Source organism: Vanellus vanellus, assembly GCF_965231255.1.
Source record: "Vanellus vanellus genome assembly, chromosome: 4".
NCBI lineage: Eukaryota > Metazoa > Chordata > Aves > Charadriiformes > Charadriidae > Vanellus > Vanellus vanellus.
The window spans coordinates 18,525,350-18,552,122 of NC_138909.1; the positions used below are offsets into that span (position 1 = coordinate 18,525,350).

At 40.7% G+C, this 26,773-nt stretch overlaps 1 protein-coding gene across 1 annotated transcript; it reads right to left on the bottom strand.

Annotated features, from left to right (window-relative positions):
* Nucleotides 1-85: 85 nt before the first annotated feature.
* PKD2 (polycystin 2, transient receptor potential cation channel) lies at nucleotides 86-26,582 on the bottom strand (the record flags this gene model as incomplete). Its single annotated transcript, XM_082482459.1, has 15 exons — nucleotides 86-1,766; nucleotides 2,786-2,933; nucleotides 3,726-3,889; nucleotides 4,138-4,255; nucleotides 5,106-5,227; nucleotides 5,914-6,012; nucleotides 8,889-9,009; nucleotides 10,097-10,278; nucleotides 11,254-11,424; nucleotides 13,315-13,543; nucleotides 14,116-14,340; nucleotides 15,078-15,328; nucleotides 15,688-15,821; nucleotides 18,837-18,950; nucleotides 26,150-26,582. The coding sequence occupies 15 exons, from the start codon at nucleotides 26,580-26,582 to the stop codon at nucleotides 1,533-1,535; spliced, it is 2,745 nt and encodes a 914-aa protein (XP_082338585.1). The 3' UTR covers nucleotides 86-1,532.
* Between the last annotated feature and the right edge of the window lie 191 nt (nucleotides 26,583-26,773).

Below are 26,773 nucleotides of genomic sequence, written 5' to 3' on the forward strand. Positions count from 1 at the left end.
AGAGAGAAGTAACACACATGAAAAAAAATGTAGGATTCTTAACGTTCCATTATAAACAAACCAAGTGCATGGCGCAATGTTTGCTTTATAGATTATATAAAATGTTTATTAGGAAGTAAAGTGCTCGGTTTTACAGATCAATAAATTCTTGATCATTGTAGACTTGCATAATTAACAGCTTCCTAATAAGACCAAACACTGTACATTATTATGCAAAAACTTTATCTTTGTAATAAGTGACAAATGATATTATAATCTAAAGTTGAAAAATGAAATAATAAAATGTTTGTAACATTTGTCAAGTGGCTATGCACTTACTGCAAGGCCCATTGTCAACACACATGGGTACCCCATGAAAACTTACTGCACTTCAAGATGAAGTTTGTTATTAAGTAACGACACGTTACAGAAATACACCTCAACAAATACAGCTATGAATGCAAACATTTTCATAATAATCATATACTACAAATAAAAGATGAACCGTGTGATTGAATTTACATTTTGAAAGATACCTTTTTACAGGAAATCTATTTAAAACCCATAGTGATAGGTTTAGTTTTGCTTTCGTTCCCTTCAGGAAGGCCCTGCCTCACCAACAGATGACCACTAGATCACTTCTGCACAGTCCCCAGTCCCTGCTGCCATAAGCCTCAGAGTGCCACATGCTTTCCAGGCCACAGGCACAAACCTTAACACAAGGTATTCTCAGAAAGGTTCCAGCTGCTGGCTGGATAAATCAAGTTGGGTCATTTGGCAAGAGTCATTGATTGTAAGCACATGATCATTTAAATACTGTCTTAGGATTTAGGTAGTCCTTGACCCTAGAGACCCAACATCAATTACATGTTACACAAGTAATTAGTTAGCATGCCTCAAAGTTGAAGTTGTAAATCACGTCACATACCAACACACTACACATTTTGGATAGAAAGGCAAGGCTATGTATATTTAAACTGCTTCATACTGTATTTTCTATTTTCCTTGCACACCAGCTGGCCATGTGTACAGCTCCTATTTTTTTGGTCTGTTTGTTTAAAGTCAGAAATGCCAATTAAACACAGAAAAGCCTTCCTCAGGAAGGTTTCTAAGGTCCAAAAACTTTAAATCAAGGCTTTTAAAAATCATATTTTCCCATAGAAAACAGAAAACTTGCAGCCTTTCATTTAAGTGTTTTAGCCACAGCACATTATTTTGTCTGAAGCTTGCTGCCCTCATGAAAGCATTCCCCATAATACATGTATGGAACCAAAATTCTGTCCAGGTAGATTTTGTCACACCTGGTTTCCATTCTGTTTCCTGCATTTTTGTTTCCAAGGCTGACAGTCTCACTGTTGGTAACTTGAACGTGGCACATAGCTTACGTAGGTCTGAAAATGCCTTATGAAGAGCATATTTGCTTTTGCCCACCAGTGAAAATTGTCCTTAGCAGTCTGATCAGGATGATCACCTCATGATGGGAAACAGTGGAGTAGTGTATTTGCTGGCTTAATACTGCCCTGAAATATTTAGGATCACCTACAAAGTTAATCCTACATATGGACGTTATTCCCCCCATTTCCTCCTCCCCCATCGATACCATCTGACTGGGAGGAAGATGGCCGAGAGTTCCTTGAACGAGGTTGGCCATTCAGTCCAAGGGGTGTTCCCAACCGATGGCTCATTTGGGATGCTGTATCATCCGATTCCCATCGCTCCAACTCCTCTCGCACAAGTCGCTCCATTTGTTCCCTGTGGATTTCATTGTCACGACCCAGTCTTTCATCCTAAACAGATTAAAAGACACAAGCTGGAAGCACAGCTTTCCAACTGCAGTCTAAGCAAAAACCCTATACAAACATGGGAAATTATTACACCATTCAAGTATTTCCATAGGCTAGTGGAGAAACACACCTACTGCAGTAAGTTCTCCTCTTTCCAGTGAGGTAATGCCCAGGTTGTCACCTTCACTTATGAAAGAAAAATTTGTGCTACAGTTTCTAATATTTAAATCCATGTCCAGAAATGTAAAATATACTGAGAGCACACCCACAAGGAAGCTTCATCTCAAGAATCAAGCATTATTGGCTATAACAACAGTAACAGCCAGGAACACCATATCTGTGACAGGGTAGCTGCAAGCCTGACCTACATAACCCACCAACGCAGTCCATCTTGCCCACCCCTTAACAGCCCTGTTCTAGCTCCATCAGGAAGCTGACAGGTTTTAGCATCCACAGAAATAACACATTTGTCCCGCTGGCCACTTCCAAAGGGCCCTCAAGAAAGAGAAGGTGGGAGGGGAGGTGACAGGAGCTAGATAACCCTGGTGACAGAAGTGACCCGCTTCCACCCACCACACGCAGCCCCAGAAGCAATATGGGAGAAGAGCAGGCTGCACAGGCCTGCTGGGCTGGATCCCCCAGATTTTAACAGACTAGTCCATAAAAAGCTTTGTATTAATCCCAATGGACTCCAAGGGATAAACGAGATGCTTCAGCTGCTTCAACTACCGAACACCACTGCTGTCCAGTTCAGGGGTTTTGCTTTGTTGCCTCAGCATGACACAAGCCTGCCATAAAGATGGCTTGTCATATCTGAAACTTGCATCAGGTCACTAACTTTTCCTGTTTTGAATTTCATGTTTTCCTAACACAAAACTGAAATCACTTGGCCACTGCCAAAGCACCCACCTTATCTTTACCACCACTCCTTCAACCTTCCCCAAGCCAAGCAGTGGGAAGAAGTGCCAACAGTAAGCAAGCCATGCAGGTTGTCACTAGACAGGAGAAGGTGGGTTTCTTACCTCTGTCACTCCATCTAACAGTCTTCCCAACACATCTCTTCTTTTTAGTTTGGCTCTCTCCATCGCTTCGAGCTTCACAATAACCGCATCAATCTTGGAAACAATACTGCCGATAGAATGCTCCATGCGATCAACCCGCCTCATGAGTCTGAGGGCAACAAGTGTGAGCTTCAGTGACTGACATTTCTGAGTCAGTATCATTCTAGCATGTCAACACACAAAGCAGATAAGGATGAGACAACATTTTAATTCAAGCACGCATCTGACTTTCCACAAATGACTCCTGCTGTCCAGGAAGGGACAAGGTACACAAGACCAAGAAGGGGTAAAGCAGATGGGAAACAAAGTACACAATCCACTCTCTTTTCCCTGTTTTCAGGGCATCCTCATCAAAATTTGTTGGTTCTAGTTACTCAAATTCTTTGTTCAGCTACTGTTCTTATAGTTAATTAATATGGAGATTCTGTGATTCTGTGAGATCTATAATTTTAGACAAAATACACACTCACAAGTAACAATCATACTAAAACCAACCGCTGAAGTTCTCACTGAACCTAAAACAACCTCAAAATTTTACTACTAAAAAAAAAAAAACAACAGAAAAGTCTTCTTTTATTATTGTAGCATGAGTATTTTCTCTGTCTTTTCAATGATGAGATTTTAAGGATAGGGATTTTTTTTTATTTTTTGTTTTCTAACTGATTCCCATGAGCCTCTCTAAAGTACTTCCAGTTCAGATATTACTTGAAAGCTACTAAAAGGAGTGACTGAAGCACCTTAACAACATAACACTTACTTTTATGAATAATTTGATTAATATTCAGAGTTATAGGAGAGACATAACAGAACGAAGAAAACCCACAAGAAAAAAAAAAAAAAAAAAAAAAAAAAAAAAAGACTCCACCACACAGACTCATCCCCCTCAGAAGGATAAACTTACACTTGGAACTCTTCATAGGAAACCCCACTGGAGCTGCTGCCCCTCCTCCTGGAGCTGTGTCCACTGTCTTCATCCTCATCCTCCTCGGAGTCATCCAAGCTCCTAGGGAAGCTGCGGCTGCTCAGAGGTCGTGGCAGAGAGCTCCTATCCAGGTCCAGATCCTCCTTTGTGAAAACACAAGCCACAGAAGATGTAAAGAATTTCACCTGTACATGAGGGATTGGGGTGTCAAGGTCTAAGATCTCTTGCCCTCCATCTGCTCCCCTTTGCCTTTTTACAGTTCTGCTCAGACAGCCAGGGATGAAAGCAAATGTGAAGGGAAACAAGAGGATTCTTGTGGGGCAGCAAACCAGCACAGGGAGAAGACTGGCAGATGATCCTGGTGGCATGTCACTCCTAACGCTGAGCTCACCCTCTCTTTCTCCAGGTCATCTCTCATCTGCTGATGTTCGTGCTCTGTCAATTCCTGGTCTCCATCCTGGTCGTATTTGGTAAATATTGCTTCAATCTCTGCATCTGTGTGCCCCTTCCTGAAAAGGGCAGTAAAAACAGTTCCCTTACTTTCCATTTTTCAGATGCTGAACAAACTTCAAGTATTAAAAAAAACATGTCACTCTGAACAGACTTTAATCCCCAAGCCAAAGACACAACTGAATCCAGTGCTGCTTATAAATTCACAACACTGGTAACAAAAAGCTCAGCCCTCACCTTTCATTAGTTAATAGCACAAATCTCCCCTAGACTGCACCCTGCTCCTTCACACACAACCCTTTTGCATCTCCTTGATTTGTTCCCTTTCCTTGGGCTCCTGCCTGTTCAAACACTCCTGCAGCGGCTCCGATAGACACATTGCTGTTTCCTCAAAGGCCTTAGATCTCTGCTTCCTCAGACCCTTCCTCCCCCACAACACAGCAACTCAAGGAGGCTGGGCCCCAGAGCACCAAATTCTTGCTCTGATGTGGGATGCCAGCTCACTGCAGCAACACCAGCCATAGTGCAGACTCCAGGGGCCAGAGCTCAGCAGACCTCCTCAGTTTAAGACTTCTCTTCCACCTCAAACTGACCGTTCTTTTCCCACTCTTGCCTCTTCATCCACAGTCCCATGTTACAAGCTTGAATTTTCCTTTGTGCAATGCCCACAGACCTATATGCAAAGACTGTTTACCTGTACACATCTGTTTCCATGAACAGCCCACCAGACAGAGGAAAAGGACATGCTTTGTTATCCAGTAACCAAAAGAAAAGTACTCTACTGTGTTATCTTTATTCATATTAGCATACTCTTGCTACATCACAGAAGTGAGAGGAACTTGCATCAAAGACTTAACATCACTTGTCTCTGGGGATACTATTCAAGATAAGAAGTAACTGCTTCCTTACCCTTTTAGATCTTGCCGGAGTTCATCAAAATTTAGTTTTCCCCCACCTTGTCTCAGACTTTCTGAAATGTCATCAACAGTAGTTTTCTTCAATTTAAGTTTAATCATGGCTTTGTTGTAGCCCTAAAGGAAAAAGTGGAATTTCAAGTTTTACTTGTCATGAAATATTAACACTTGATTTCCAATAACTTTTTTGATTACAAAAATCAGCTAGCATACGCTATCATTCAGTGTGTTTCAAAAGCCCTGCAAGAATCTCTTTTCCTCCAGTTTACCAATTTTTTATTTCAGCGTTTAAATGGGCAACACACAAATACCTTCGCAGTTAGAGGTAAGGCTTTCATCATTTAATTTGCACTGCAGGTCAGTAGGAATGGAGTATTTTGTCCCAGTAAGACACCTTTTGCAGTTACTGACAGCTAAGTTACAGTTTTAAATAATGCTGACAAAACAGGTACAACTTTCTGGCTCCTACCGTGTTATCCAAGGCTTGCCTCATCTTATTGCCTGAAATGAGGTAATTCTGAATTCTGTGACCAAACCAAATCACAGTTTAGCTTCATCAGTTCAATATTTCTGTATGTACCTAGACAGACGTCGTATTCAGCAGGCTGATCATTCAATACAAAGTCTCAGATTACTAAAATACTTTTTCACTTATTTAATTTACACTCAGCTCAGATCCATTTATTTTAATTGAGATGTGTATTTTCATGAGGTGCTGTCAGCTTTACTTTGTATGGTTTATATAGCATTTTATGTTCAGATGTGAGCAATGAGGTGTCAAACAAATAAAACGTTACTTTTACCTTTCTGATAAGGTCAGACAGTTCCATTTCTGCCTTCTGTTGTGCCATATCCGATTTGACTTCGGAGTACGTATCATTGATAATGGCCAAAAACATGTTCTGTTCATGAGAGAGATGAAAAAGCCCACTTGAAAATTTCAACAAGTCCGAGCCCTACTAGTCTTATGACCTTCATGTGCAGACCTATACATGATGTTTTTAAAAAAGGGCCAGGAGAAAATAGTGGGCTGTTTAATAAGCACTAACATCAAGAGCTTGAGATACTGAAATACGATGCACTGCAGTATAGCAACTTTTAATCAAGACTACTGGTTACTAACACGACTGGAGAACTACTTTCCAGAGAGGGTTCATGCCTACACACAGCAGTGCAAATAAACCATGTCTGTTTAACATTTTATGTTTAAGTTTGGCCTTCTACCTGTAGGGCCAAACGTACAGAGATAACAACTGTGAATTAATCTAGGCAACAGAGCTGGCAACAAAAATGCCTGAGGAATCAAGTTAACTATTCATCCTGTAATAATCAGCACAAGCATGAAATTCTTATATAGTTACAGCTCTGCTTGCATTTCAGACTAAAGATAAAACCAAAAAAGCTTAAAAATCAGACACTCGGCATGTAGGGTTCAGTCACTTGTTCAGACAAAAGAGAAGAAATTAGTCTCACTAACCCTGTGCCAAGCATATAATTTACTTGAGCCATGCTGTCATTGCTGAAAGGGTCCTGCTGAACATGGAGTAAACATGACTAAATTGCAAGCTGGACTTTAAGTTCAAAAAGAATTACTCAATTTACTGGCACGTTCAATGTGTCACTCATGCAGAAAGGCAGTGTTAACTTCTATTTCCTCATGGACTTAAAAAAAATGCTTTAGGAGAACAATCTTCCAATGCTTTACCTTTACGTATTCTTGCCCAACATCAGAGAAATAAGAGGTAACTTGACTACTGTCTATTTTGCTTTCAGCTGCCCAACACTAAGAGTTGGTGCTTTCTGCCCATTTCCCTAACTTAGTTTCCAGGTCTCAGACTGATCTTAAGGAACTTACAGCAACATTTCATTCTAGCCAAATGACAGGATACGCAGACATTAATAAGCACACAAATCATAGCGAGTATTCTGGATAACCTACTCTGCCCTCACACTCCAGTGCTTTTCTGCTACCCCTTCGAAAAAAATATTTCTTTCCCTTGCTGGACACCAGCCTGTGCACATCTGGATTTTGTGAGGTGCTACAAAACAAATATGAAACCCGCATCATGTGCTGCTTTGGCCAGAGTGACCCATATGTTATTTTCCAATTGACTATAGGTCCATCTCACTGAATTCTCCACTTTCTTACTAGTGAATAGCTAAGATGAAGTCTTCTCTCACAAATAATATCTGAATGCCATTTCTCCTCATGTCAAAGAATAATAAAAAGCTTCATTAAGTACAAGGGTCATTAAATAACTCTAGAAGTTATGATTATACAGGACTGCTGTACTGTTTTAAGGTTAGTAAAATCCTGCTTTAATGCTTGCCCCCTTTATCAAATCACAAAAAACCACACAGTTTGGGGAATAATCGGACAGGGAACTGCTGGAGCGAGTCCAGCAAAGAGCAACTAAGATGATTAAGGGATTGGAGCATCTCCCTTATGAGGAAAGGCTGAGAGAGCTGGGACTCTTTAGCCTGGAGAAGAGAAGGCTGAGGGGAGACCTTATTATGGCGTACAAGTATCTAAAGGGTGGGTTGAAGGAGGATGGAGCCAGGCTCTTTTCAATGGTTCCCAGTGACAGGACGAGGGGAAATGGGCACAAGTGAGAACACAGGAAGTTTCGTTCAAATACACGGAAAAACTTCTTTAGAGTGAGGGTGACAGAGCACTGGAACAGGCTGCCCAGGGAGGTTGTGGAGTCCCCTTCTCTGGAGATTTTCAAGACCCTCCTGGATGCAGTCCTGAGTAATGTGCTCTAGGCAATCCTGCTTTAGCAGGGGAGTTGGACTAGATGATCTCTAGAGGCCCCTTCCAACTCTGAAAATTCCGTGATTCCGTGATTTCTTGCTCACATAACAGCTTCTGTCTGGTGATATCATCAGAAACAGAATTACTATAATGTTGGTACCAAACTAACTGAAAACTACATCCAGGTAGAAGATACCAGGGTGCATAAAAATTAATTTACTTTTTCTCCTACTTTTAGAAAAGAGAAGTCTCCTCCCTCCACTGTGTTATATAAATTATTAGTAAGACTGCAATATGAATTCAATAGTAGTATTAACAGAGAATACACAAAAGATAAGTACTCCTTCACAGTATAGTCACTGTTTGAATTTATTTTTGAGATAATCACGTCTACGTACTGCCCCTCAGATAAGCTAAGCTTTTTATAATACTATTTGTCAAAAAGCGTACAGGTAATTTGCACTGGGAAGGTGAGAAAGACAGGGCTCAACTCTGCCCTGAAGAAGGAAGATGATAGAAAAGAGGCCTTTGCAGACAAACCTGCAAAAGCTGCTGCACTGCTGATGAATTAGGCTCTTCTAGCAGACAAGCTGTGTGTTGCATGCATCAACTAGGCTGTTATAAACACAGCCAGTCACACATTAGAACACTTTATAAACCAGGAGCCTGTATGGAACAGTACAGCTACTTTTCACCAAGAAGATAAGGGGCTTGCTGTGTATGCTAACCAGGCACTATTCAGATTTTAGAAATAAAAAATTCTTTATAATAATAAAACAATATAAATTAAAAAAAAAACACAATGTGGAGCACTATATGGAAATGACAGCAAATATACAAAGCAAACCTATTTTAAATGAAGAAAAAAATGAGCATAGTGCCAGTCATATAACAGTCAGGCTCCTACACGGACTGCACGCTCACTATTATAAAAAAAAAAGCCCCAAGTAACAGTAGAAATCAAAGAACAAGAGATGCAAAACCAGCCACCTACCCACCCCACATAAACAAAGGCGTACATACCAAAAGAATGAAGAACATAAAGAACACAAATGTAGTGAAATAAACTGGTCCCAAAATTCGATTAGCTTCTTCAACCTCTGTGAAGTTGAAGTCTCCCAAAATGATGCGGAACTGAGTATATCTTAAAAAACAAAACACATCCAGGAGTTGAAAAACACCACTTTTGGAGCTGTGCAAGAATTCTCAATCTATTATACCCTAACAGTTTAACTGATGGGCAGCAGAGTGCTCTGCACTCCCATAATACTTTATCAAGCACTGCAATAGCCAATTCCTCAAGCCCATCTCCAGGGATAACCAAACCTGCAGTCAGATGCCACACACACAGAACAAAACTAGGGTGGTTACTTCTGGCTTACGGTCAGAACTGATAATGGGGGCAACAAGAAGCAGAGCAAACCAATGATTAACATTGTGAAGGTTTAAGACCCACTCCCATCCCTCTCCTATCCCTTCTGCCTCTCACATACGTACTACCCCAGCCCCTCTCCCTCTAAAGCTGCCTGTGAAGTGCCAAGACTGCAAGAGACTTGGCACTACACAGCACCATCAGCATGCTTCAAGTTCCTCCACTTCTCTACAAGAAACTTTTTGCAACACTGCCCCACTGTAAGCGGCCAGGGGAAAATCGATAATTGAACAACTTCACAATTACCTCAGTTAGAATCGGGTTATGTTGTATCAAATCAATACAAGAAAAACTGATTAACAACCTTAAGTCCTATCTCTCTCCTGCATTCCACCAGATACTTACAAATTTACTAGTTGGCTAAAATACATACCATTTGTGAGTCAACCAACTACACATATTATCAGGAACACAGCATTATTATGCATACAATATGTCAGTAAGCATCACAAACATAAGTAAGCACACAATCATTCAGCTGCTGAAGAGAAAGTTACTGCTTTGTCTAGGAACGTGACCAATTGTTATAAACCCCATGTCACTTCCACCAATCAAAACCTGACATTTTTAGCTCACTGATCTAACTATAGTATATTTTTAATCTCACAGCAAAGACTACTTTTGAACTAAAAACGTTATCAAAAAAAAGCATATGCTACTGAGCTACATCAACAGCGATATGTCTGCAGCTTATCTGTTTAGATGGATGTCATAGGACTTGTTTGGTCTCTGACGAAGCAACCAAATCCATTTACCAGTGTACTGAAAAATTCTCTGCATTTTTTATTCTTGTACTTACATGCAGTCCTGGAAAGTGCTGAAGTCATCAATTTGAGTGCCAAAGACCAGATAGGCCAACTGAGCATATGCTAAGAAAATAATAAAAAACATAATAGCAAAGCCAACGACATCTTTGACACAGCGAGACATGGTAGTGGATAACTGACTCATTGTTCTGTTGAAGTTAACAAATTTGAAAAGCTGTTAAAAGAAAAAAAACAACTGTAAAGATAAGGAAAACAAAAATTCCTTAACACAATCGCTCTACAAACTTTTACAAATGACATGTCTTACTGAATTTGACTGGAGACAAAGTCAGTTAATTTACATTTAGAAATACATCACTTCCTAAAAACACTAAGGCTTGAAACATGAAGAAAATTCTGTGAGAATGCCAACTTCTTGTTTGGGTGTGGGGTTGTACATTTGTTTGGTTTTTTCACTCTTCTATTTGGCACCCTGGCTTCAGAGCAGTGTTATGGAAATGCTTCCAAAAGCCTATTTATTTATCTTTCTCTTTAAAGAAGATACTAACTACGAAGTCGCAACGTTGTCTTATAAACCAGTAAGAGATTAGTTAACTTGCTTGATACACCTAAGTATCAGTTTGGAGTATCAGAGTGGAAATTCACTTATCGTTGATCTTACATTTTTCCCCCCATTAGACAGTTTATTAACTAAATGTTCCTCTACAACTATACATACAGAGGACAGGAAAATGAGTATGGACATGAAAAGAACTATCAGTAGAAAGGAGGCAGTAAAAGAAAGAAGTTAACTGAAGTAATATATCTTGTTTTCAAATGAATTGGACTAGCTTCACCAACCCTTCTAACAATGCAGAAGTTTTGAATGGATAAAATGGGCACAGTTAAACCAGGCTAGGAAAAAGCAGTACCCACTAAGAATTACTGACTTATCAATTCAGGAATAATAAAAACATTTTTTTATGTGTCTGCTGTGACAAGGCACTAGTACTGCCTCCATCTTCTAGACTTAAACAAGGGCTGACTAAACCAGTGGCAAGTTACAATCTTGCTTTTAATCTGCAAGAAGTTACCCCTGTGCTCTGACTTTCTTGTGTGATCAGTTTTAGCAGAAACATAACTAAACATCAAAACTCAGAATACTGCTTACATTCTAGTGTTAGAACAAGGATGTGTGTCTTGGAATTACCTTAATCCAGACAAAAAACACAGTGACTGCAGCAATGTTGTTGAACTGTATTTGCCAATATGCCAAAGGTTCAAAATTGGGGAATGAGTTCTGATCTTCTAGCAGCTTCTTCAGGAGCATATCAACAGTTGATGTCCTATAGATGCTAATTCCTATAGCTACTACAGAGAGCTGAGTACAAAAGAAAGATACAAATTTACAAAAGGTGATTAGGGTTTTAAAACAACTTGTTTTAGCCACATACGTCAGATAAAGTTAAGATACGAGGAACTTCACGTTATTTATGGTGCTACCACAGAGTGATCCTTAAGTAAAAGCAAATATATTATTTTCAAGGTGTCCTGACTACAAAGCTGAAGTTTCAAACAGGAAAGTAACAGCTAGGGATTGCACAGAGCCACTGGGGGGGTGGGTTTAAAAAAAAAAAAAAAAAAAAAAAAAAAAAAAAATCACTGATACAAGCTTCTCACAATCCTTCAGGGTAAACCCCGCTGGTCACTGATTCCCACTAGTGATTAGGACCACGCAGTTGCAGGAGCTGGAGGGGGCCAGGTTTCACCACCTTTCACTCTAGAGTACTCTAACAGCCTGGTGGCTGCTATTTGAGATAGGATCGAAACTAGAATTTCTGGATGTCTAAGAAAATGCATTTCACAACAAAACCAGACTACAGACAAATAGCCTGGGAATAAGAAGATTTAACAATCTCTTCCTTGCCACAGCTGAAGAACAAGATGACAGTGAAGCGAAGCGGGTTCAGAAAAATGAAGCTGTCAGAGAAGGAAATATAAGGAAAGAAAGATGACAACTCAAAAAGACAAAGGTGAAAAAGATTAAAGATAAGGAGAGCAGAAAGACAGCAGTAGCCAAAGAGGTACTAGAGTTTCTCTGCAATACAGACTGACCAGTATTGCCCAGAACAAGCAACAGTAGAAAAGCTGTAGTTTTACCATACAGGTAAGGTTCTTGCTTCAATCTCTGCAAACGTACTTTTTATAAGTGAATATTTCATCATGTATACAGAGTCATAAAGTACAAACCTCTAAATTTAAACAATGTCCCTCAGACTAGGTATAAACATAGAATTTTGACCCATTGTGTGAACTGAATTTTACACAAATTTTACATTAAAACATTTCACTGACTGTAACAGCAAAGTACCTTATTCCCGCCCTTGCCGTTAAGTATAACAAACGGCACACAGTTCATGTAAAAATCCTCCTAAATGGTCCTTCATTTCCAAAGCACTGTGACGCAAGTATGATTTCTCTAGATCACAGACACTAACTTCAAGACTCAAACCTTTGATTCGTCCAAGCCTGAAGATACAAAACGAGTGTGGGACTGGAACTGTTTCAGCATTGCTGGCTTTGTATACTTTTGGTAAGCACAGCTTGTTATAAGTCAAGGGAGAATTATATTATGTAGCTGTAAATTCAAAGCTCAGATTTTCTGCTACACCAAGATTACTCATGTGCAACACTGTCCACTTAAAGAAAGCAGCCCTGACAGCTGCTAGCACTCTACAATTCTGAGACACTTTTTCAAACTTGGCATTAGCTGGTGAGTATTTTAATACCACATTAAGTGTCTGTGGTTCTTTGCAGACATATTCAAATCCCAGTCCCACTCCTCCAAATGCAAATCACTGCCTTAAAGCAGACAATTTTCTTACTTGAAAGCTGCTGCAACAGTCTGTATCAGATATGTAGAAGAGAAATGAAGGTGAGTTTGTTACCTCACATAATGGCCATGCCGTTATAGACAAAAAAAAAAAAAAAAAAAAGCATACTGGACAAGTACTCTAACTTTTCACCAGGACATGAAGGCTGAAACCACCAAAGACAGAGCTAGCGAATTTGCAAAACACACCAACATTACAACACAGACTAAAATTGTCTTATTCAGACTGAATAGCCCAATAGTCTTTAAGTATCCTTCCTAATGATGGCCCTATCCCTTAAAACCACACTACTACTGTTAATGACTACTGAGTCATTAACATCTCCCACAAAGCGCATTTCAGAAAGCAATTTTAGCCTTGTTATAAAGATTACTTACCACAATGATAAGGATATCAAGGCAATTCCAGAGACTTCTGAAGTAATGCAGTCTATGAATGTGAATTTCTAAGATCTCTTCCACCATATAATAAAGAACAAAAAGACAAAATGCCATTTCACAGGCTGCCAGGAAAAAATCAAAAGTGGAGATGTAGTGAATCAGCCTCACTGGCTGAAACTGCCAAGATGTAACAAGGCCTCCAGTCGCTGGAAACTCCACTAACAACCTGCATTTAAAAAAAGGCAAAGAAAAAAAATTTCATTTACACAGCGATGATGAAAAGCACTACCAAAAGATACATGGGTTTATTTACATAATTATTTAAATAATGGAAACATGCAAAAGCCCACATATGATTCAGAGAAGACACTACACAGAACAGAAAGCATAAACCTGGACACTCTGAATTTTGACTAAAACCCAAAGCGCTTCACGAACAGTGAGAAAACAGAAAGACCTGTCTTCATCTGCATCTGTTTCATGCTGTCTAAACTGAAGACTGATGTTGTATATGCATGTATTCACTTTAATAAGCCAACTCTCTAGAGAAGTCACCTGCAAACTGCACCTGCAAACTGTATTATGGCATCAGGAATGTCAGAACTGCCTCCAGATGGTGAATGCAGCTGCCATGTGGAGTCCCACTTCTTTGACAGGGAAGCATGCCACTTCGGCTGCCTGTCTCCTTTATATAAAACATACGCTTACCCATGTCCTCAAAACAAAGCAATCACAAGAAAACCGCAAGTCTACAACCTACACTGTGCAATTTGAACACTGTCATAGTTCTGTTCATACCTGACCACACAGAATAGGTTGATGTTTGCATTGTATACGGAGAAATCAATGAAAGCTGCTCTGGTCCCTCTGTCCAGCCACAAGTTCTTCTTAAGGCTAGCGATCTGCACAGCTGTTACTTCTCTGGTCCTTGAGAGGTCTTGGTAATAACCAGCCCCACTGTATGTGGCAATCAAGCCCCAGTGGCTGCTCCCATTCAAATCCTTCTCATTGGTGTACGTCCAACTAGTTCAGAAGTGAAACACAGCACATTAGTCTTTCCACTTTCAACTAACAATTAACAAAACAGACACCAACAAAACCTGACCAAAACCACCCTATCAGTTACTTAAAGCTGCTTTAATTTAAGAGGTACTTGTAGAAAGTTTTAATGTACCCTGGAGAAAAATCTTACAAAGTTCCTTTGACTAACACAACAAAATCAAGATAGAAAGATGGGTCACAAGTATATTAATTGTGAAAAGAGAACACATCAATCCACTCACACAGAATTTCTATCCTCAGGGAAAGAAACAAAATTGGCAATTACATAGTTATGTTCCATCTCCAAAACCTTTTACAGTTCACCTCACACATCGTCCTCCAAGAGAGGCAGTGCTATTCCTATTTTTAGCCAGGGAAGACAACTTGGTGAAACCCACTGAAGTAATACAATCTGGAATTACAGAACAGGCGCTCATGAGTTGCAGTTCTGCACTCAGACTACAGTGTGTCTCCCAAGCAAACAGCTACCAAAGGCACAATGACAGCACCTAAACTCCCGTGGAGTAAGAGCACAGTCCTCTCCAAGTTCGGTAAGGTTTCTCCATGAGCAGAACTGGCAGCTGCTCTGGATTTACCTGGCCTTACAGACAGAACACACAGCAAATGCAGAGTTGTCTTGGCCAACTGACTTATTGTATAATTCAGCATAACCAAGGTCAGGGCCAGGGGGGCAAAGCGTCTACAGGAATACTACATACGCTGTTCCATTCCGTAGTCCAAAAGGAGCAGTATCTTCATTAGCTACAGAATAGACATCATAGCAGTCTTTGATTTCATCCTTTAAATCCTCAGGTATAGAGCATGAACCATTTCTCACTTTCAGCTGCCGAATGCGAGGCACCCCTAGGAGCAGGTTCTCATAATAAATGAAGCTTTTGTTTTCTGCCATGGTTTTGTTGTTGTACCACATCTCCCAGTAAAGACCATCTAGCAAAGGGCCTTCTGTGAACTGAGGAAGAAGACAGAATTTTAGCTTGCATGTTGCCAGTGCTGGTTTTATAGGTCTTCATTCCATGGATGTGTTAAAATTGCAGTTGATAATTTTTCTGACACAAGGCCTTACTGTTACCTATCCTCCAAAGACATTCTGCAACCTTGCCCTACCCTGCCCCACTAGCATAACCTGGGTTCTAAACTTGCACATATTAAAGGCCTACTTTGTTCCATAGCTTTGACATTGTCCACACAGATCTTCATGCACAACCCCTACCGCATTAGAAAAAAGATCCTGCAGGTTAAATTTACAGGCTGTGACAGGACACAAGCGAATCACTGCAACAGAGAGACAGAAAATTGTTTTTAGATTACCTTCCAGAAGTCATCCATAGTGGACAAAGTTTTGAAATCAGTTTTTTCCATTTTTGATACAGGTGTTTCCAGAAAGAGCTGCGACATAACCCTTGTGTAATAGTACATACTGGAACTCACTGTCCCATAAGTCACTGCAAAAGATTTGGCAAGTAGTGAGAGGTAAAGGGGTTGGGGAAAGAAAAACAAGGAGAAGAAAAAAAACAAAAGAAAAAGAGAAAGAGTATTTTGCATGTTTTGGTTTGAATACATCAGGTTGTATTTGTATAGATTTTGCACTGAAAAGTTTAAGCTTCAGAACAAAACAAAATCTATACAAAGCAGCATTTGCCTGTCAACTGTGATTAAAATACGAAAAGCAGTGATCAATCAGTTTAAAATACTCAGTTCTCTTTCCAACACCTCATTCTATTATTCGTGCTTCTACAAAAGCTAACTTCAAGAAAAACAAAGACACAATTCAGCAGGCTGAAGAGAGGCAGCTGATGCCTTTTCAGGTGACTTGTGCTATCCAAGGTATCCATAGAAGGCAGGCACGAATGGCACAAAACCTCAGGAGAAATATGCCCTGCTTGAGCAGATAATGATGGTCAACCAGAATATTGCAGGGCACTGTGAATGACATTAGCCACCCACAGTTAGACAACAAAACTCCACCCAAGACATGCAGTGCTTCTAAGAGAATCTCCCCACAGAAAATACATGACTTTGTGTTACTTCTTTTCCTCACACTGGGCCAAGCATTTGACTGAGGACCACAGAGCATAAATTATAAAATTATGTACAAATCCAAGATGGCTTGGGAGAACAGTCTCTGGCACTGATGCTGTTACTGCCTATAAATACTTAAAATCGTTTTATAGCTAAGACTCAGAGAAGCCTGAAAGATTAAGTCTACACTGAACAATCTCCATCAGTTTTGACAAATTTATAAAAATATTTTATCACAGGGAAGAAAATGTAGTTTTCTTTAGCAACTGGAGAACTACTTTTAATAGACTTCCGCTATGGCGCATGGAATCATAGAACGGTTTAGGTTGGAAAGAACCTTGAAGATCATCGAGTTCCAACCCCCCTGCCATAGGCAGGGACACCTCCCACTAGACCAGGTTGTATCACAGGACTATGCAATAGCTGGATTCTCTCTAAATCTGTACTCTCAAAAATACAAGAGTACAAGAAACGCCCATAGCATTTAGCCTGCTTCTAGGAAAGCTCTCTCCTAGGGCTTGCCAAGCCATAGACCAGTCTGTCCCATAGTTTTTGCTTACATGTTGAAATTAAACAGGATAGTACTTAAAAAAAAAAAATACTATTGAGTTAGCAATATCTGTAGATATTTAACACACTACACTTTTCATTTATTCTATTAACAATTTTTTTTTCCTTATAGAAAAACATATTGTTAACAGCCCGTAGTCAAATTTTTCCTGCTGAAACCAATTTCACTTTATTTTAGTTTCACGTCCCTCACCGGTGACGTCTCCTGGTGGTACGTCATACCAGCCACAAGCAGTCTTACACTACTTTTTCCATAAACTTGCAGTAAGCATTCTTAAAGAACTCAGGAAGGAAAAAAACATTATATTTAGTATATAACCATGCTTGCAGAACACCACCAAACCGGTTGTGTCAATGGTATAAAGTTTGAGGTTTTTTTTTTTGTTTTTTTTTTTGTTTTTTTTTTTTAAGTAATTCTACTCCAGACAAGCAGGGCAGACTTGCTCTCACAGAGCCAATCTACCAATGTAGTTTTGCATTTTCTTTTCCACTCTAGGATTCTCTCTCACAAATAATAAAAACATCACCTTGTTCTGTTACAACTGATCATAAAGGGCAACTTAAGTGTCACTGACATTTCAGGCATTTAGAACAGAACTGCCCACACTATAAATTTGAGGCTTGAAATGCATCAGCTTTCCAAAGATTAACTTAATGCATAGTTTCTGTTGTTATTCTCCCTAGTAACCAAATAAAACATCTATTTCACAAATCCATAGTAAGTTGTATTTTGCATTATCTTGCTAATTTTTATGCAAATACATGAACATGCCTTGTTTTGACTATTAACTTAAAAAACCCTAGAAATAGAACTGTATAAGGGCTTCAAGTTCCCAAGGCCAGAAAAGACAACCGCTCTCAGAACCGATACGTTATACTGGTCACTACTGTTCATGCTGCTGTGTGGGGCCTGTGATAAATATCCTGTACTATCAATGCTCCACCACTAAGGTCCTTCACCCTGAGAAAAGAACCACAAATTCAGTTCAGACTGCTTTCTTAAACTCCGTTTGGGTCCAATAATATTGTTGTGTATGAGGTTGGAGATCCATCAAGCTCCTCACTTCTGTTCTAAGCCTGTATTTAGTAGAATCTGCTAATATCATCTTCAGTGTTGATTCTAGAGCACCTACCTTAAAGCAGTCACCTACTTAAAAGCCAAATAAAATAAAATAATAATTTTTTTAAAAAGTAGGTTGACTGTTACTCTTTTCTGTGTTTTATAGTGTTATGATACTTCATATATCATACACAACAAAACAAATGACCCACTTAAATCATGCAAGTCTCCAGCTGTGATCCATATACACTTGAGTATATATAGGCTGCAAATGTGTTTAAAACATCCAGAATCATGCAAACACAGATTATCAGATAATTAAGCCACGCAGCTAGCATTATCTCTGCCTTTCTAACCACTATCAAGAACTTTTATTCTTAGAATGCTCTGTACATAAACTTGGTGATAAATTGGAAACTCAGTGATTTAATTTATTTTTTTTTTACTAGATGAGTAACTCCTACTCTTCACATTTAACAGTTCTGTTCAGTGATTTAAAAATGCACAGGAGAAACATTACACTGCAATGTGATACTACATTAAAAAAATGCTCCCTAAAAACAAAGAATAAATATATTATCACCCTGCTTAAGTGTTCAACACTTGTTAAGTCACAGAAAGTTGCAGTATTTTCAATCTCAAGCAACAATCCATGCGCAGAAACAAGAGAAAGATTTAATTCCAAGTATTTGTCTACATGCCTGCCCATTAATATTTCTGCCACATCACTGAAACAACTTTCATTCTGGAATCACAGACAGCCAATAGATACTATAGAACTATGCATTAAAAGCTGCACAGTACTTACAGACACACAAGACCACAAGGAAAATCATGTACGTAACCAATTCCCGTAAAACACTTTTCAGATATCGCTCTCTGCTGGTGTTGTTTTCTTCCATGAGTCTTGTCCCCCATAGACCTTAAAAGGAAAACATACATAACGATGTACACACGTCTGATACTAGATACACACATGACATAATACGTTAAGTGGCTTTTTAACCTATGTTGTGTCTGCTACAGGTTCTTCTATGGATTTTAAACTGATCTAAGTGCAAGTAAGAACAACTTATTCTTCACAGAATTGTCAGGGTTGGAAGGGACCTCTGGAGATCATCTAGTCCAACCCCCCTGACAGAGAAGGGTCACCTACAGCAGGTTGCATAGGATGGCATCCAGGTGGGTTTTGAATGTCTCCAGTGTGGGAGGCTCCACAACCTCCCTGGGCAGCCTGTTCCAGTGCTCTGCCACCCTCAAAGTAAAGAAGTTCCTCCTCGCGTTTAGATGGAACTTCCTATGTTCAAGCTTGTGCCCGTTACCTCTTGTCCTATCACTGGGCACCACTGAAAAAAGACTGTTCCCATCCTACTGGCACTCTCCCTTTAAGTATTTATAAGCATTGATAAGATCCCCCCTCAGTCTTCTCTTCTCCAGACTAAAAAGACCCAAGTCCCTCAGCCTTTCCTCATAAGAGAGATGTTCCAATCCCCTAATCATCTTTGAAGCCCTTTGCTGGACCCTCTCCAGCAGTTCCCTGTCCTTCTTGAACCAGGGAACCCAGAACTAAACACAATGGACTCACCAGGGCAGAGCAGAGGGGGAGGATAACCTCCCTCGACCTGCTGGCCACACGCTTCTTGATGCCCCCCAGGACGCCATTGGCCTTCTTGGCCACCAGGGCACATTGCTGGCTCATGGTCATCCTGTTGTCCAGCACTCTTCCATAGGCTGAACGGGGCCTAAGTTAGTATTAGCTATTCATGAGATACCATAATAATTTAGTAACAGCTCAGCAGAACTCTAACAGAATCTGCTGAAGATTTGCCAGAAGTGCTGTCACTTAAAACCACATGGTATGAAAACAGATACAACAATACAAAGACATGCAGAGATAGCCCTCATTCAAGAAATGCAGTGTTTTGGGCTTTTTAAAATATGAAAAGCATTGAGATGAATGAAAATGTATATCCAGTACCAAACCTTTATTAGTAGTCTTAACTAACTTTCAACCTGAAAGGAGGATATGTCAGTCAAACATATTTTTAAAGAAATCAAATCACAACTTTCCTCTCCTAAATAGGCAAGGCATGTCCAACAGAGACACAGCAGGGATCTTGGTGAGTATTTCTACATGATTTCTTTCCCTACACAACATAGTTATCATTGCAACATTAGCAGCAGCCTAAATGAGCAACCGCCGCCTAGCTGTCAAACCGTGCAAGTGCACTAGGTGAACTACTGCCGCCTGTTACTAGCTTCGTATTATACTTGACGTTCTCAAGAAGACAGAATAAGAGAAGTTATTGAACTTTGGTGATCCGTTCCAAAAGGGTAACAGGAAAGCAAAAGGATCTTGTAAATGGACTCTCTAAAAGAAACAACTACCTGAGAACAGAAAGCAGTTAGTAATGACCATACTTATTTCCTGTGCCTAATACAGACCAGAAAAAAGCTGGGAACAGCTGCTGATCTCAGACCAGAACTGCTACCTTCAAGAAACTTCTCTTCATTTAAGCCTAAACCAAGCTAGGCGATTTGACCTTAGTTTGTGGTGGGAGAGAAAGCATATAAAAATAAAAATTCACTCTTAGAGAAGCGCACCAAATTTCCACCCTTTTCCTTTTCAGGTATTTTAAATGGCCAACCTTTTAAAACATCCTTTAAGTTCTTGGTAGATGGAAATGAAGTAGCATCAAATTCCCTAGGAAAAAAAATAATCTTTGAACCATCAAACACACCACAGTACTTTGAAGTCAAATGGAACAGCAACAAGGAATAGCCAAAACACATTATAAAGCTGACAACAAAACAAGAGTTCAGTTGCTTTGCAAGGACTGCTGTCAGAATAAGACATACAAAGGGCTAACTTGCCTGCTGTAGAACTTCATTTGCTAACAAAGAGATGGGAATAAGGAAGCTCTTCCCTCTACCTGTAAATAGGAGCTGTATTCAGAAAAAAACAAACAAACAACAAAACAACAACAAAAAAACACAAACAAACAAAAAAACAAAAACCCAAAAAACAAAAACCACACCCCCAAAAAAAGGGTCAGATTTTTTTAGAAGCCCTTCAGCTACCACATTTTTAAGTCGTGACCTAACCACAAAGTCAACCAGGAAGCTTCTCTTGCATAGGCACAGAATGCAGTAATAGTCTTAGCATTAATCTCTGTTCACATGCCTTAATTAGTAACTTACAACCTTCACTAGTGTCAGTCCCCAAAATAAGAGAGCTTTTTCAAAGCGGTTCTTTAAGGCAGAGTCTGAAAATTTACAGATAAAGACTGCAACTTTACTACACAGAATGCCAAATCCTCACCATTAGGTCATTCTTGAAGACAGAAACACAAAACCAAGAACATTTACAGACTCACTAATAATAAAGAACTCAACAAATTGAGCTTCTAACACAGAACTATGTTGCACTAGCAACCCTCATAATAAGGCAGGAAAACATTACGGAAGAGAGGAAGAAAAGGCTGAAAAAGCCAGTGAGCTAAGCTGGCAAGAGACGAGTCCTGGCTCTCAGCACATTACTCACCAATAAGAAATGTGGTGAGCAGCTAGCTTGCAAGCTCGAATTCTGTCATATTAGACTTGTTAGGAGTCAATCAGCAAGGAACAGAAAGTTAGATGTGAAGTAAACACAAACAAACAAAACCACCAAACCCAGCACCAGAGATCATATAATGATCTTTGTGTTAAAAGAACTTTGGATTTGCCCGTCAGCTAGCTTGAAACTTTCGTTACTTGCTACTTTTTTAGAAGATATGTACTCCCCTTTTTGTCTTACCAGAATATTGGTTTAGATTCATCATGATTAGTGGTGGTAAGCAGTGCTGGATTTGACATCTACTGCGAGCACCAAAACCATTTCGTTTCCAGCTTTGATTAATCATTTTCCATTCGTTCCTTATATAAATTTTTATTCATCAACTTTTTGACATAACCTAGGTACTCTTTCATTTATCAAACAAATCTGCAAATAACAATTCTCTCATACACATTCTGTAGCACAAACGGCTTACCCAAAGAGTATACGAACTCAGAAGAGTTGTCAAAAAACGATGATCAAATGCAAATAAAAAACCCCAGATCTTACAATAAGAAGTCTAGCCTGTTAGGTAACATAACAATTTAAAATCTTTCTCTTTACACATACATAAAATGTTATATACATATATACACACATAGTATATGTAAGAACAAATACATTATATATACACCTACATAATCATAAAGCCAAGTTTATAAGGTAGAGAATGCTGATAAAGTCATTGAGATTTATGCAAAAGTCTTAAGTTCTGAAAGTGCTGAAGTCAAGATACATATCACTAACAGTTCTGCCCCCACAGAAATTCAGATGCTGGGCAAAGAATGGGGCTGGAGGAAGGAGAGAAAAGTGACCCGCAGGCAAAGATGCTTTGTCCCAGAAGAATGACAAAACACAGTCTCAAAATCCTTAGTTTACATTTGTTGGTAAGGTACAATCGGAGCCTGCACTAGTTCAACTCAGTAAAAGTATAATGCATTCTTTGTGAACATTAACAATTAATGAGTGACTGGAAATGAGATTTGATACTTCCGTTTAACAATAACTAAGAAAATCTTTCACAAAAGATCCCACGTACACTCCTGAGTATTGATGCACATGAGTGACCAGGTGACAGCTCTAAGGGGCAGATTAAGTTTCCAGCCTGGCTCTGGAAACAGACTTTGCTCTTAACTGTCAAAACTTTTGATGACTTTCTTCTTAACAGAGCTGAATATTCATTCCCTCCTCTCCCATCAGCATCTGGGATGTTTGCTGAAGAGATCTACAAAACTAGAGGGCCTAAAGCTACTTCACAGAGACTCACACTAGAATCTGAAAAGAATCCACAAAGAGAAGAACCTAAAATACAGATAGCCTGAAGTAACTGACTTTGTATTCACTTAGTAACTGCAGTTACAGTCTCCCCAATAGTTGCAATTACCAAAATCCGTTACCTTAAATACTCTGCATTTTTATTTCACAACTGACAGCAAGAAAAGTGTAAGCTGTCATTCAATATCCCTCAGTGGATGAATGGCAACTTATTTAGCCATGGTAACACTACCACTTTTGATATCCAAAGGATTAATCCCTCCTGTTGAGTACTGTCTAGAGAAATGGCATTTTGTTAAGTAAATCTATGCCAACTTTCCTCTAGTCATATTGAAATAAAACTGAGTACTGAGCATGCCATTTTCTAGTCTTAAAAGATCCTCATGGTTATCCATCTAGTCAAAAGAACTACTGAGTGCTCTTTCCAGTATTAAAACCTCAGCAATCCTTCTAGTGCCCTATATTAACTTCAGGCTTGAAATCAGCCCTTTTGCTGTGTAGCCTGCAGCAATCGCATTCTTCAGAGAACATTAGTTACCTATGCAGCAGACAAGTACAGCACCCTGCAGTACCTCCACAGCACAAAATTCACACCTAGCCATTTACTGTGCCTATGAATTAATGGCAAAATTCTCATGAAAGAGCCAGAAAAAAGGATCCGCCTATTACAGTAAGTTTAGCTCTGCTTGCCTATAAACACTAAATGTAAGCAGGTCAGAAATCAACAGAAACTGTGAATAGTAACCACAGGGATAAATCCACTCTGAACATTCCTAGAACATGAACCCAAGTCTTTTCATTTTACAGTTAAAAATAGAATACTACCAGTGTACACTGACTGTCTTGAACAGCAAGAGGCAGCTTGGTCCACAGCCATTATTGAAAATATTTCTTTTTGTTTTCTTGCACCACAAGAACATGTAACTTTGCATCATTCTCCACACAGCGCACACTTAATAGACTCACACGCAGTAGTGTAGAGAGAACCACACCAGTCGAAAGGATGCATAATGTTACCATGTCAAAAGTGGTCCTGATCTTTAAGCCTGAAAGCTGAAATTAAAAGTTCAAGCTATGGATGCGCATCAGCTCCTAAACTGGTTATTCTAGCCCACCATACACTGCTTTTAGGCAGCAAGACAAGCAAGGGATCCATCTATCGAAGCAGGGCCAGAACATCTTCTCTGGCAACATCTGCCTGATGCTGATGCCACTAAAGGCTCTGCTGCACTCATTCTGCCCAACACAGCATGCAGCTTCACCAAGAGCCAATTCCTCTTGGTTCAGCTCCTTGCTCAGCTGAATGAGGTGAAAATATATATATAGGCTTAAAAGCAAAAAAAAAAAAGCTAGAAAAAAGCATAATATTAAGCAACCTTCCTCCACCCAAAATCAACCCTAAAAAAAAAAAAAAAACAACCCCCAAAAGTGTCTGATGGACCTTCTTTCCATCTGCGAATACTATGACCTTACACAAATAACATGTTATTAAGCTCTGCCTTCAGGTTCAAAATGGATCAGAAACCAGCACCAAAATCAGTCCCAGTGTGGATAATCCATTTTGAGTATTACTGCAGAAACCATGATGGAGATAAAACAGTAGCAAGTTACGCCATGTCACGACAACACCACTCTCACACTCACCTCACATTCAAACACCAATATTTTTCACCACAGTTAAAAGTGTATGCAGGAGGTTCTTTCTCTGCAAGAACTATTATGAAGGGAGCATCTGAACAGTTTATTAGATAAGAATTTTTATAAAAGGAAAGGACTTAACCTTCTCCATGTGAAGCAGCTCCTTTCCTAGGAATTTACATCTCAGCAGCAGTCAACTAAACACACCACTGAGGGCTCAAAACAGAGCAGTGCCAGCTCACGCATAACACGTAACTATCATTGATATTTTTTCCTGGCCATTCTGGCCTCTTGTTATGAAGTGACTTATTTCATTGAACACTCTCCCAATAAAATCTGCTGAAAAGAAAACATGCTTTATTCCGTAATCTCTGCAAGTCTGACTTGCATCCAAGTAAAACACTGTAATGATCAAGAGGGATTTATTTTGGTGCAAGACAGCTGAAGATAGTGAAATCATTTTAGCAAGTGATTTTTGAATGCACATGAAAATCAGAGTGAAGACATACAGGACATACAATAGCCTAGTTTACAAGTACCTGCTTAAAATCAAGTTCGTTTTGACACCTCTGCTGACCCTGTGCCAGCCAGTAACAGTACTATCTATCACTTCAGAAAATTCACATTTTAGAAGAAACATTATTTTCTAAACATGGTTTACTTTTCCTGCAGCTTTATAACGATAAAGATTTTGTCTGACACTTAAACAAATCCCGCGTTTAATATCTTCACAATTTGATGCTACATTTTAAGCTTCTCTGAAAAGGAAGTGGGGTTTCTCACATGTGCTCCCACAACCTTGAATCCAAAGAAGTCCCCATCCACCATTTTCTCTGTTGTGTCAAATCAACCCCATACAGGGCCAGCTCAGCACAGATTTAACACAGTAAGCTTAGAACAACGGTCCAAATGCTCATCTGATGTGCTCCCACTTATGCTTCAACCTATGTCCCTGGTCACCAGTTGTGCACAACAGACAGCTCTCAGCAATCAAGGGCAGCTCCAAGGCACTGTACAATATCGTAGAAAAGCAAAATCGAATAAAACACCCTCTCAACAACCCCACTCTAAGCACGAATGCCATCCTAACCGCTTCTTCTATAGGACAGAGAATGCTGAAAAAAAGAGAAAGACAAGTGTTCTGCTCCAACTCTCCAAAGACCTGATCAGAAAAGTCACAAGTATCCAAAAACTACTCAGGAGAGTCTCCTGCACTGAAAGCAGCCAGGACTAAGACCTGGGGGGCAGAGAGCTCTATGGTCCAGAAGGAAGGAAGGCAAGAGATACACGTGCATTTGTGTGTGCTGGGGGGCATAACCAGGACAAATATCAGAATAAGGATGTACATTAAGAGGAGGGGACACAGACAGGAGCAAGCACGGATAGGCAGATGGGAAATAGGAAAAGAACATGGGCAGGAAAAAAAAGAGGGCAGGCAGCAGAGGTGCGAGTGGAAGAAAAGGCAAAAGGACTACAAACAACTCATAAAAGTTCCTCTCGACAACAGACTGGAGGAAAAGGCAGCCGAGCTAGGAGCCCAGCGACTGGAAGCCCCGCTCCGGCAGGAGAGCCCCGGCCAGGGAAGTTGAGGGGAGGGGGGCAGAGGCTCTCACCTCGCAGCCGCCGCGCCAGCCGCTTGGCCCAGGCCGCTCGGTGGGGTGCGGCGCCGTCGGCCGGCACTTGGTGGCGGCTCATCCCCTCTGCCCCGCCGCGCCCTGCAGGGAGCCGCCGCTGCTGCCGCCGCCCGCCGCCGCCCTGACCCGCCGCGCCGCTGCCCAACGACGACGAAGCGCCGGCCGCGGGGCTGCCCCACTCCACGTCCATCTCCAGCACCGGCCCCGCCGCCGCCGCCGCCGCCGTCGCCGTCGCCGTCGCCGTCGCCCCCTCCTCCTCGGGTTCGAAGCCCGGGTTGTCCCGGCTCCAGGCCTGCCGCGAGCAGGCGGAGAGCGGCGGCGACGGCGGGCAGGAGCCGGCCCGCGCCGCCTCGCCCAGCCGCTCCAGCTCCAGCTGCTCCCTCCCGCGCCGGCAGCCCCCGCGGCCCGCCATCAGCCCGCCGCCGCCGCCACCGCCCGGGGCGGGGCGCTGCCGCCTCCGCCCCTTCCCCGCCCTCCGGCGCCAGCCCGGAAAGCCCAGGGTACGGAGGGAGATGTAGTTGCTTCCGAGCAGGAGCAGCGGCGGCCGGGGCCTCCCCCTACCTCCCCGTCCCTTCAGAGAGGGGGGCGGCGGTTGGGGCGGCC